This window comes from Equus przewalskii, chromosome 12, assembly GCF_037783145.1.
Source record: "Equus przewalskii isolate Varuska chromosome 12, EquPr2, whole genome shotgun sequence".
In the NCBI taxonomy this organism is placed as follows: domain Eukaryota; kingdom Metazoa; phylum Chordata; class Mammalia; order Perissodactyla; family Equidae; genus Equus; species Equus przewalskii.
Genome location: NC_091842.1, coordinates 39202610 through 39216456, shown reverse-complemented (window position 1 = coordinate 39216456; position 13847 = coordinate 39202610). Strand labels below are relative to the sequence as shown.

The 13847-nt window shown below is 44.9% G+C and overlaps 1 protein-coding gene across 2 annotated transcripts in view; it reads right to left on the bottom strand.

Annotated features, from left to right (window-relative positions):
* Window positions 1-13847, bottom strand: part of CREBBP (CREB binding protein) — a 131028-nt gene that overhangs the window by 65902 nt on the left and 51279 nt on the right. For both annotated transcript variants that reach the window (XM_070568614.1, XM_070568615.1), the window contains exon 3: window positions 10810-10986. In XM_070568614.1, coding sequence (XP_070424715.1) covers window positions 10810-10986 — 177 coding nt within the window. The remainder of the gene's footprint in view (window positions 1-10809; window positions 10987-13847) is intronic.

Genomic DNA, 13847 nt, shown 5'->3' with positions numbered 1-13847 from the left:
TAATAATAACAACAACAATAACAGAGCTTTATGCTTTCATGAAAAGTTGCCTATAACATATTAAGGTAAAAAAGAAAGCTACAGAATAGTACCAAAAGGTCATTCGGTTTCTCCTTATTAACTTTGTATGTTTGCACCTGTTCTTAGAAAAACCCTGTTAAGATTATCTGGTAGTCAGTTATGTCTGGGCAGGGGTGGGATCATCTTAATAGCTGCCTGAATGTTTTACAACAAGCATCCACTATTTTTATAACCAAAAAACATTCTACTTTGGGGGAAAAAAAAATCAGAAGAATCAGCAGAAAACAATGAAGAATTAAACAGAAAAAATAAAATTGTAAAGATACTAGAAGGTAATTAAGATGAATATTTTGTAATGCAAAGGGTAAACAGCCTTCCTCAAAAAAAAAAAAAGTAAAGCAACGGTTCCTAACCAATCCCCAGCAAAACCTCCTCAATTCAGATTCCCTGTGCCTCCCACCCAGAGACTATGACTCACAAATCTGGGGTGGAGCCAGAAGCATTTTTATCTGTCAAAGTTCCACAGGGTGTGCTTTATATTTTTTCCCGATTTCCCAAAATGAATGTGTATGTATTTTCACAGTGAGAATAAAATGAAATATCTAAGAGAATAAGGCCCACAGGTGATTCTGAGGCAGGGATGGGCCATGCCATAAAGGGAAGCATGAGAGGCCAGACCACAGAAAACTTACAATCTCTCCAGGACCAAAACCACTAGGAACAAACACAAAGGCAATCAACAAACCAGGAAAAAATATTTGAAACACAAAAGACAAAGCAAATAATGATGCAGGTATCATTTCTTCTCCTCCTCTTGGCCAGTCTTTATTTCTCAAGTCCTTCATGACAGGTTCTGTGTTTAGTGCCCAATGAGCAGCAGTTCATGTGAGACCCAATCTCCAAGGGAGGAACTAACTCACGGCAGCCTGCCTTACAGGAGAAGTAATTGAGGCCCAGAGGGATGCACCTTGCCCAGGTGGTGCACTTGAGTGGTGGTAAAGCTGGGGGTCTCACAGCAAAGTCCCCACCCTTAACCTCTCTGCCGACCAGATGCTTGTTGTTAAAACACTCAAGCAATTATAAACATAATCTCACCCCTGCCCACAGATAACTGACAACTTTACTTTATAAAGTGCTATAAGAGAATCTGACAGAAAAATTGGCAAAGGATAGGAACGGAACAACTCAAAGGGGCTGGCCCCGTGGCCGAGTGGTTAAGTTCGCGTGCTCCGCTGCAGGCGGCCCAGGGTTTCATTGGTTCAAATCCTGGGCGCGGACATGACACTGCTCATCAAACCACGCTGAGGTAGCATCCCGCATGCCACAACTAGAAGGACCCACAACAAAGAAAATATAACTATGTACCAGTGGGGCTTTGGGGAGAAAAAGGAAAAAAATAAACTCAAAAAAGAAATGCATATGTCTCTAAACACGCGCACTTTAATTCTTACCAGTAATCAAAAAAATGAAAATCAATATAATGAGACACTATTTTCTCCTATCAAAGGACAGATAACCCCCGGCCTTGGGAGCACCGTTTAATACTGGTGACCTGGCATGTGGCTTTTGTTGGAAGGCAGTATAACAGTATCCATCAAAAGCCTTAAAAATACATGCAATATGCATTTCTGGAACTTGAATCAGCTCACATGCCATTCCTAATCATGGAAAGAGGAGGTTAGCACGGTGTGGGAGTCACACTGGGTCAGTCATGACCGCCCCCCCCTCCCCTGACATGTTAACATTTTGAGCCATGAGTAACAGCAGGTGAGCACAAAGTACGTGGACCCAGCAGCTGCGGAGAGTACATCTCACTGCCCCCACTCCAGTCTCCGCTAGATTTGGCCACATGCTCTTTGCATGTATAACGTGTCATCTTAAGTCAACCACCCTTCACACCTCTGTCCATCAAAAGACCTTGAAAGACAAACTTTCCATATTTACTCTGGTATTCCTTAATTTTTTAAGGAATCTAACGTATTTTTATTAGGATTGTTATTGTTACATAGATTTGAGTAATCAGCACCAACTGCATTTTTCTACATGCCCTGTATTTCTAGCCTAAGGATATAATCACAGATTTGCACAGGGAATACGTATACTCAAGTTTATCCTGGCATTCTTCCTAGAAAAATAAGTTATTTTCCATTAAGTGTCCAAGCATAGGTTATGATGTCTGCAAAGGACTCTGTGGTACAAACAGTAAGAAGCAGAAACTGACCAAGACAGAATGGAGGATGAAGGTGCTTCTTCCCGCCACACAACCACTGCTCCACATCCACACCGGGCAGGGATTCTGGGAGATGGCCCTTTAGATCAACCTGGTCCAAACCTTCCACATCACCGATGGGGTCTAGACCCACACCCCTCTGACATCCTTCCCTTGGTCCACCTGGAAACTTTACTTGTCCCCAGTCTCCACTTGAAGTCAGAAAATAACACCAAAGTGAACATCAGGTGGGACAGTGGATTGCTCTGCAATATTTGCTTGTTTTGATTCTCCCAGAAGGACCCTAGAACAGCTGGGTACACAAAGCTTTGACGTCATAAAATAAAGAAAATGCCCATTAAATGCACACAGCTATCAAACTGGGAAGAAGTGATAATCACCTTTGAGATGATACAGATCAACTGGTAAGAAACAGAACATAACTGTTTAGATAGACTGAATCATGTTTCATGTGTTTTCTTCTTTTTCCTTGGTGTTTATTGATTTAAAAAAAAATAAGATTATCTTACAATATAAGATTTAAAGTCAATACGAAAACAACTTAAAATAAGCATGCTGTCCATGATTTCTAAGCAATCTTCCAAATCAGAAACACTGTGATTTTACGGCAGAAAACAAATGGCTAATTCAATGGGCGAGCCATACGGCAAAGAAAGCCAGGACAGACAAGTGGACAGACCCTCTATTCTCTCCCCTGCCCCAAGGTCACTCCTTCTAAAATGCGGAGTCAGTCTCCCAAGGTGGGGTGAGTGGTTACCTGCACAAGGACACCCTCAAAGATACAACCAAGGTGACAGGGTGACCAGACCAGCAGGTCTCAACTGAGTTAAAGGGTCTTGAACAGCATCAGGCCCATTCACCGAATGACCAGTTCACAAGAATTACCAATTTACTAAGAACTTTAAGGAATATTCTTCTTGAATATCGTCAATATATATAAACATATTCTTCAAGAATATTTATTACAGTAAATTTTTTCTTTTTCTTTTTTCCCTCCCCAAATCCCCCAAGCACATAGTTGTGTATTTTAGTTGTGGGTCCTTCTAGTTGTGGCATGTGGGACGCTGCCTGAGCATGGCCCAACAAGTGGTGCGATGTCCGTGCCGAGGATCCGAACTGACGAAACCCTGGGCCGTTGAAGCAGAGCGCATGAACCTAACCACTCGGCCATGGGGCTGGCCCCTATTACAGTAAGTTTTTGATAACTTGGCAAATTAATCATTTGACTGACACATTGGTTTTCGGTGGCTAGTTGTTAGTAGGTATATGGCACAACTTGTTGACACATGAAGAACCTTCCTACCTGGTCTCTACTTTAAATGAAGTGAAGGAGCGGAATGTCTCTGGAGATAACTGACGCTTCCACCTAGACGGTTTCACGGAAGAAAGGGCTATACCAATCAGATACTAGAAAAGATACTGTTGGTTAATGGAAACCCATAATGGAAAGAAACTTGAATGACCTTGATTGAGTACTTGCAATACCTATGGTGATGCCTGATATCAAACGACTTTGTTAATTTTTCTCAATTTACAGTTTCCTGATATTTGCAACATATCATATTTTCTGCTAAGGCTATGTTTCCCAGCTGATATTTATTACCAAAACAAAAGAGGATGAGTTTAAACAGTAGAAAGGATTTATACAGCTACTAATAAGAATTTTAGACTAAAAGACTAATACAAATTTTCTCAGAGATCCTCAAGATACAGGTGGAGGCAGTAAGATAAGAGTAACAGATGTAAACTCCTAAAAATACACCAACACCCTGATTACTAACAATTATGGACAAACACTCACTTCCTAATCCTTTCCCATGTTTTCCAATTCAATTACTGAGGCACAATTCATAGCCACGGAGTGATTTCCTACAGACACTGCTCTGGTGGTGAAGAGTTGACATGAACTCGTTCCTGTCAGAACGACAGAAGTGCTCTCACTAGTCCTGGGGTGGAGGAAGTAGCAGACAACCAGTGATCTTAAATGCCCGCTTGTGAAGTACAAGGAGCCAGTGTACAATGCTATGGGAACGTGAACATCTCTGCAGCGAACCTCTTGGTTCATGAGGCTTAACTCTGCTCAGTCAGTTCAAATCCTGATCCCTGAGTGGAGAAACTGGATACAGGGGACAGAAAATTATGAGAGAAAAAGACACACTGAGGCAGGGTGGGGATAGGGAAGCCTTCTGCAGTACTGAAGTGGACACAAAGACCAACAAAGTAAGCCCACTCCATAGTGGGACAGCTGGGCACTAGGTCACTGACACTGCAGTGGACACTGGCTCTTAAAAACTTTATCACTGGGGGAGCTTGTTTAAAACTGCACTTGCCAGTATACTAGAAAGAACGATAAACCCATTTATTTGGCAATGATCCTGAATTGCCTTAGAGGGAATCAGGTGGCATACACTGGAAAACAGAGAAGGAAAAAACCTGAATTTTCACAAATAACAGTGACCAGAAAAACAGATTCCTCATCCTTCCTCTAACAGATTCTGAACCAGGAGGACAGCGGGGATTGGGGGGGAACCAGTGACTGATGCGGACAGAACTAACTCCAAGACACACAGCTAGGGGGCCAGCCCGGCTGCCAAGTGGTTAAGTTTGTGCACTCCACTTCGGCAGCCCAGGTTTTCGTCAGTTCAGATCCTGGGCGTGGGCATGGCACTGCTCATCAGGCCACGCTGAGGCGGCGTCCCACATAGCACAACCAGAAGGACCTACAACTAGAATGTACAACTGTCGGGGGGGGTGCTTTGGGGAGAAGGAGAAGAAGGAAAAAAATTGGCAACAGATGTTAGCTCAGGGCCAATCTTAAAAAAAAAAAAGACAACTAGTCCTATAAGGGCCCCAGCCAATGGCCCACCACCCATAGGCTGCCAACAGCACTGTCCTGGCTATCACTCTAGGACAGAGAAGACAACTCTACAACCCTCCCCTGCAAGAACAGTCCTCAACCAGCCATACTTCCCTTCCATTTAGAGATCTGCCTCAGCCGCTGCCTGGGAGCCTTATTCAAAGCTTCCATTTCAAAATTCTCTGACAATGACCGAAACAAACCCTAACACTACTCTCATGAGCAATTGCAAATAAGCAGCACTCCTGATGAATCCACTGCTCACAACTTTAAGAATGGTGAAGTCTCCAGATGTAGTTCTTAGTTTTCTCAAAAAAAAAAAAAAAAAAAAAAAAATCATACACGAACTTTCTATTAGAAACAACCCTTGCAGGAGTCCACAGCTGGGAGCCCCCCACAGGACACACCATGGGAGAACCTGATAAGAGGCCTCTTTGGTCACCAAACTTTTCTCAGATTAGATAAGCCCAAGATGTGTCCCACTTCTAAACAACGCTCCTTTAAAAACAATCCCAGACCTGACGTGAAGGTCAGCAATGACCTAATTGACAAATCCAGTCTCAGCTGACATCTGAGTTGCCCTTCTTCCTGCAAACGCTCCCTCACTCTGTGTTATGACTTTTTCAGGTGAAAATGGAAGAAAGGCCAATCCAAAGCTTAAGCGAGAAGGACAGAGTCATGAGGACTGCCCTGGAACAACTTCTCTCCCTGCCCATGTACTCCGTGCACACCCCTCCTTCAAGATGGCCCATGCAGACTTCAATCCCAGTCCACAGAAAGATGACCCAGTCTCTGCCTCCACCAAAACCTGCTCCTGTTCCTCTGTCAGTAAAATTTAAATAATTTAAAAATTCTCACAACCATGTAAGCCGTCTTGGAAAACTGCACAGTGAATATATATATTTAAATTATGTCACTCATTTCAAGTTATGAATAAGTAAAGTAGTACATATACTGTATTTTATTAGATCTAAAATTTGATTCTTCTAAAACACATCCTAATTTCAGAGATGTTGCAGTGCGAAAAAAAAAGGTGGATCTTAGAATCATGAAATACAACTAATACTATAGTGAAATTTCTAACAAACTCCAAAATCTGTAGAAAGTTAAGAAATTACAAATAAAATGGCCAAAGACAGAGCTGCAATGAGATACATCTGGAAATTTAGGAAAATGTTGTATTTGCTTTTGACTATTATACTGAGAATACACACGCCCATAACAATGACTCTCTGCAATGAGGGCTCTGAATCTTTGGGAGCTCCCGCAGCACATCCCAGAGGATAACAGCAGGGAATGCGTTGGGGTGACAACAGAGCATGGCGACTCGCAGGTCTCCAGAACTGCTCAACTTAAAGAAAAAAGACCAGCCCACAGGTTTACCTGCACATTCCTGTGATGCAATTCTGCCCTCATCTTACTCACCATCTCCACAGCCACCATTTCCTCCTGTTCAAATGTCCTCCTTGCTCAGCTGCAGGGACATCATTCTCTTGTTGTCCCCTTTGCCAGCTCCTCCTCTACCTCATCTCTCTTCCCAGGCTCTTGCCAAGTGATCTCACTCACTCCACAGCCCTCACTGCAGGAGGTTTACCACCAGCTCTCAGATGGACGGCGACTACCCTACTAGTGCACCCACCCACCTGCCGGACACCCTGACCTGGACATCTCACAAGCATCTCGAAACGAACACGTCTAGGTGGATTACTGATACTCTCCCCTTCATCACCCGTTCCTCACCCCTCTCCAAGTCTTTTCCTCCCCCAGCTCTGTAAATGGTTCTGCCACCTACCAAGTCACCTCACATGGTGACCCCATGCATCCACTGTAGCAGCAAACCTCGTCTAGTCTCCTGACCCCACTGTGATCAACCACCTTCAGGCCATCATCTCTAGCCTAGACCATTGGAGTGGTCCCTGCCATCCATGGCCCTCCTGCCACCCAAGGTCCTCCCTGAGCTGGCTCCTGCTCAGCCCCTAACATCCATGCACACTGCTCTTCCCTCACTCAAGAGTCCCTTTTCCTGCTGGTCTTCTGCCAATTCCTACATAAGCCAATGCTCTCCCAGTGCTCTGGGTTCTCCAGAGCTTCTGCTCATCCTTCCAATCTTGTCCTCAAACCTCCCTCCTTGGTGTGGCCTTCTCCGATGGCTCCATCTAAGAAGGTCCCTGTGTCCACCTCAACCACTGCATGCTACTCGACCTGCTCGGGCAGTTTGTGTTTTCTAATTGCTTTCCATCACTATCTCCCTCCAATTTCATGAAAGAGGAGTGAGGTCCACATCACTCACCCTGCATTCTAGGTATACCTTGGCCCAGAGAAGGTGTTCAACAAACGTGGCAAATTAAAGTGATGGTGACAACCTCTCCCTTTCTCAACACTGCCCAGTGATGTTGGGATCCTCTAGAAACTAGGAGAAAAGAAAAGCAGAGCCCCTTGGCCAATGACTAGTGCCTTAAATCATTTCATGAAGAGTTCAACCAGGGTACCAGGTGACTGGACATCAGAGTCCTGAGCCGAACTGTTTGGCACACCAAATTTAGTTGGGCTTCAAAAGATTATGCCTCAAAGCATGACAAAAACTGTAAATAAGATCAAGGCTTCATATTTTTCTCTTTTTCATTAAAGACACTTAGATTTTTGGTAACTGCTTTCCCTCACTGTGCAAAAATCTACAGATTCCAAGGGGCCAGATATAATTTAGAAAATTCAAGGACGACCACAAAACATGCTTGAGGAATTGCAAATAAGCGGTGTAAGCGCAGGCTGATGAAGCACCCCCAGCAGACTGAGGCTGCTAAAACATGACATCAGGCATAACAAAAAAAGAGTTCTAGGCTTTGCTCACAGGAAGTCTTGAATAAATCTAAATCCCTCAGACCCTCAACTTCCTCATCTGTGAAATGGGATGTGTAATGACGTTTTTCAGGAGGGTGTTGCAAGAATAAGATAAAACACAGGGCGCGTAGGCTGGCCCTGTGGCTGCATGGTTAAGCTCGCGTGCTCTGCTTCAGCGGCCCAGGGTTTCACTGGTTCAGATCCTGGGTGTGGACATGGTACCACTCATCAAGCCATGCTGAGGCGGCGTTACCACACAGCACAACCAGAAGGACGTACAACTAGAATGTACAACTATGTAGGGGGGGCTTTGGGGAGAAGAAGAAGAAGAAAAAAAGAAAAGAAGATAGGTAATAGATACTGGCTCAGGTGCCAATCTTTAAAAAAAAAAACCCAAAAAACTACAGGGCATGAAAGCGGTTAGAAAGAGGTCAGCCAAACTTTGTGTGCTGGCTGTCCCTCTTCTCTGCCAGTCCCCTCTCGTTCCCACCTCAACAGCATTAAAGCTGTGACTGGGTCATTCTGCCTCACAGACACACATGCTGTAGAGCCTGCCCTGTGCCCTCCAGGTAAATGTCCGAGGACGTCACTCAAAGTTTGCCCTCCAAAGGCACCAGACGCACATCTCTCACAAAGTCCACACGTGCCCGTGTAGGGAAGTGGTGGCTAGGCAGGTAGCGCAGCTCCCATAGACCAAAACACTGCCTCCGTTTACTGTGATATCGTGAAAAGTTTGAGGGAGAGAGAGAGGAGAGAATTGGTTTAATTTCTATTAGACGTCATGAAGACAGACACAAGGACAAGATACTACCTCTACTGCCGCCTCTAACCATTCCCCAGAGTGGGGGTTCTCAACCGGGGGCAGCTGCGGGGGACGGAGGAGGAAGAGGAGGAGAGCGCTATGAGCTCTAGTGGGTGGAGGCCAGGGATGTTTACAAACATCCCACAACACACAAGACAGCCCCCACATCAGAGAATGATCCAGCCCAAACGTCAACTGTGCTGAGGGAGAGAGAAGCCCTGTTCCAGACTGAAGGGCAGTCCACCAGCCCTGGTACAGGTGAAGGGAACCAGAAGCCTCTTTCCAGTCCAGTCTCAACCTGCCCTTGACAAGCATACCACTCCCAGGAACTCAGTCCCCTGGAGCAGCAGAGGCAGGCAGGGGAACGTGGAGAGAAGGGATTCTGACACTAAGTTATAGGTAAAGGAAAGAGGATGGGGAAGTGGGGCTGGAGAAGATGTGAAAAGAGAAAAGGGAGGAAAATGTTATGTCAGGGTTTCCCAGACTACAAAGCACAGGACGTCTGTGAAAAATCAAACGCTCTTACCCTGAAGCCAAAACGTGCTCCAGGTCACTGAGCAAGCTCAGGTGATGATTGCCAGCACTGGAGTCCATGCTACTGTCCTCCCAGTGAGGACTGGAAAACGAAAAGCAGGCGAGACCTGGAAGAACACGGGTGCTGGGTCCCTGCCTGCTGCCCCCAGAACCTGGATGGGCCGGGCGAAGGGAGCAGTGAGGGGGCCTTGTTTTAGGTTCTGGATCTGTATGCCTGGGAACAGGACAATCCTGGCAACAAAAAGTTACTAGAAGGAGAGAAGCAGATCTAGGAAAGCTACAGGGAAATGATCAGAAAAAGAAATAAAGAAGTAGTAACAACTTTAAGTAGTTTGAGAATAGATTTTATTACTTATGCCCCCTTCCCTTTTTTTTTTTTTTAAAGAAGGAAGAATGTAGCAAACAGACATAGCACTGACAACACCTTGCTATTACCCCGTTTTCTGATTTTATCAAAAATAGAGAGACAGAGATCCAACTCTCTCTGCTTCCAAGAGTCTCAAACCTTCTATGTACTGTAAGCAATGTCAATTTCTTAGTTTTGATAAATGGACCAAGATTACATAGATGTTAACATCAGGGGAAGCTGGGTGATGGATATATAGGAATTCTCTGTTGTATTTTTACAACAAATACTTCAAAATAAAGTTCCATAAATCAAAAGACAAAAAACAAATTTTTCTGAACAGAATTCCCTCACTTTCTTCTGAGCCCTCCCAAATCGCTGCTGCACAACTATGTGGATGGCAAGCTCGGAAGGGCAGGTTCCCAGCAACAAGCTGAGGGAAGAAGAGGGTTGGTTATTCCCCGCCTTGACTGACCACCAGAGGCACGTCAGATATTCAGCAGCTTGTGCGCACAGTGAGGTCTGACAAAAGAACACACTTCCCGCTTAGTGTTTGGAATTAAAAGAGATTCTATTTTGTGGCACAAAGGGAGCTATTTTCCGTTAATATCTTGGTTAGCTGGGTTGAGAGGTTCCAAGGATAGTTTCTATTTGTTGGGTGGGAAATCTCAGGGAGAATGAAGACACGTGAAACTCTCAGGTCAGACACGACACCCACGTCTCACAGACACAGTCCAGTCCTCCAAGGACGAACATCCTTCGTTTGACTGTAACACAGACAGATGGGCTTCTACTGACAGGTTCAAGCACTACCAGACAGCAGGTGTGAGAAAAGCCCGTCTCTCTGATTTTTCTTGGCTCTACTCCTGAATCAAGAGGGTGAATGTGAAGAGAAAGGTAAAGTGATTGACAGAGATGAAGCCTCTCCCTCCATACAGGAGCTGTGGGGGTGCGGAACAGGTGGGTACGACTGGCTGAATCCCGTCTCCCTAGCCATCCTCTTGGCACCACATCCCAGGAAGTTAAACTCGCTGAGAGAGCTACTCAGAAGAAATACAGGTTATGCTCCTATCACCCATGACATACTTTTAGTTGTAGATTGTGACTGTCAGCACGACAGAATCCACACACCAAGGCACCCAATGGAGACCCACACAGCCTGAGAGCCAAGGGCCACTTACCATGTTTGGCACGTTGGTGACTGAAGCATTCTTGATGTCTGTAGAGAAGGGAGGCAAACTATTGACCATGCTCTGTTTGCTGGGTAACTGGGGGTTCACTCCAGGGGCTCCCATCTGCTGCCCTCCAGTTTGACTAAAGGGTTGTCCAAATGGACTTGTGTTACCAGTCATTCCCATCTGAAACAAAAAGAGGCGACATCAGCTGTTGGCATGCGATCACATATAAAAGGAAGGGCCTCAGAAATGTTCACTTTGACGTACTGAAGCAAAAAGTGCTATTTTCTTTGAAACTCTCATTTCAGTTATAAATTAAAGGCTCATGCTCAGGGTTCACAGTTAGGATTACGAACAGAGCAACTTGCTCAAATAGCTATGCACCGAAGGCAGAAGACTAATGAAGCCCCTCTCAACAGCTCCATCTGCCCCCTGCTCCTAAACGCCATCGAAGAGCCCAGGCTTTGCCACCTTCCCCTCAGCTGCACTCCTCCCCTAATTCCCCCTATCCTGACAGGGGCACCAACACATTAAAAAAAATCATTTGGAAAACAAAACCTTCCAGAATCACTAACAAAGGGGAGCTCATTCAGTTTACTCCTTAATTACTTTAAAAGTAAATTAGTTTCTTTCAGATTCCCACATCAGATGTAAACTAAGTTTCCATTAGTTCAAAGTGCACAGTAGAAATATTGACAAAGAAATGATATAATGTCTGAGATCTGCTTTAAAATAATCTAGTGAGGCAAGGGGTAGTGCCAGGAAAGAGGCCTAGGTGAAAAACGACTGGCCAAATGTTGGTTACTCCCAACCAGGCGACAGATGCATATATGGGGGTCGTTACATTATCCTCTCTCATATTACACGTTTGAAGTTTTCCATAATTAAGTTTTTTAAAATTAAAGTAAAATAAAATAAAACATATAATAGATAAAGGCAAGAATGGGAAGGAGGAATCCCCGCCTATGCGTCAGCAAGGGCCTGCAACCGCCCACTCGAGTCAGGGTTCCCCTGCAGGCAACAGACCTGGGCCAGGTGCCCTGTGGACCCCTCAGCTCCCACCACCACAGGAGTGGATTCGGGAATCCCCAGTGATATCCTGCTGCTCACCTGTGGCCCCCACCAGAAGAACAGAGACTAATCGTGAAGAGCCTGGCTTTTCTAGTCGACCTGCCTTTGCTCTTTCACAAAGTTATAACATTTCATCTGCTGCCTACTGTTCACTCTACTTTTCTGGTGTCTCGGTAGGTTTGGTATTTGGAAACTGGGAGGAAAGCGTGCCCCAAGGGAAGACCTCTCAGGGACAGTTTCCGTTTAAAAAATCATGGCTCAGTTCTCTCTTCCAGCCTCACATGGTGACTATGGCTCCGACCCGTCCACAGTGGCTAACTTACATCTCCTCTATGGATTTGGATCTCACCTGTAAGAAGAGTGTCTTGAACATGGCAAATCACACTATGCCTTTCAGCTCTAAAATTCCAGGTTACAAACAAATCAATGCTCGACACAACTGACCCTTGTCTGCTGAAATATCCGTATAAAAACACAAATTAAACCAAACAAGTGTAACCACAAAGATCCTGTCCTGCGTGTTTCAGAAGTTCCCATGTGCAGCCTCCACAGTCGACATTTCTCACCTTTTGAAAGTGCTTGTATTTTAGCTGCTGCTTTTGTCCTATTTGCTTTACTTGAGTAAACAAAACAAACTTAAATTTAACTGAAATTCAAACTGAAACATAAATTCTTCACAAAGCCCATGAAGTAGGCTCAACTCTGAGTTCAGACAACTTAAGGCGAGAGGGGAACTCAGTACATTTCTACTATAAAGGGCATTCCTGATTCTCAACTAGCTTTCTTCAGCTGTTACCCAAAACTCAGAAGAACTAAGAATTTGTATTTTCAGAAAGTATTACAGTAAATCAACTCCATGTAACAATTACTTCTTGCAGAATTTCTCTTTTACTGCATAAAATCAAACACTATTCTTAGAGACCCAAGAATTTGGGGAAAAAACACAGTCACAATTTCCATTTCCTAGATTTCATTTTAAATTTCTCTACTTGGGACCAAATATGTCAGAAGACACACGCACCCATTCACCCCTCCACAAATCTGCTCTCACAGCCAGCCAGTATTTACCAAGCGCCTGCTATGAGCCCAGCCCGGTTCTGAGCGCATGAAGATGCAATTTTCCTACTTGTCACGGAGCTTGCTCCTTATAACCACTAATTTGACAAACAAGAAAATCAATGTCGTTTTGGAAGTTTCTAGCATCGATGAACCAAAGTGGACAGCAGCTGAGGAGGGGAAAGAAGGAGAGGTAACTGTCCTTCCTCTCACACCAACCGTCCAAGCTATTCATTCTTTCAGTGCAGAGAGGGAAATAAGTACCAAGAGGCCAAAAAGCTCCTAAAGGGGTCCTGTGGTCTCAAAGTTCACTTGACCTGTTTCGAAAAATCTCCTTCTAAAACTCTGCAAACATTTTGACAACATTCATACAATCATCTTGCCAGGATGGAAACGGGGTGAGTGTGGTCTAGTCGGCTGGGTACCACTTGCCTCGTGAGCCTCTGGGGACAGCACTTTCTAATGGCTGCACCAAAGTGTTTCGGAGTACTCGGGAGCACTCTGATAGATTTCATCAGGAAACTTGTTTTCACCTTTTCTTCTTGGCCACCCAATACTGAAGGAAACCGTCTCAATGTGGTTTCAATCTTCACAGGGCAAGAACCAAAGTCAAAGATAACAGATGGCAGGTAAGGAACATTCAGCTTGCAGGGGACTATACATTTAAAAAACAGGAAAAAATCCCACCCTCAGCCTATGACAACAAGCAAAACTTCAAAGATGAACCAAAGTTGAGTCCAGGCTCTAAGGTCAGGGCTCCGTTCCTTTGGGCCAGGGCCAGCCCCAGCCTCTCCTTTACCAGTCAGAGCCAAGAGAGAGGAGACCAAAGGGCAGTCCTCCAGCGGAGCACCACCACCTATCTCCCAATAGCCACCCCCCAACCCTGCCCCGGCCGTGGTCTCCTGGCAGAGCCTGGT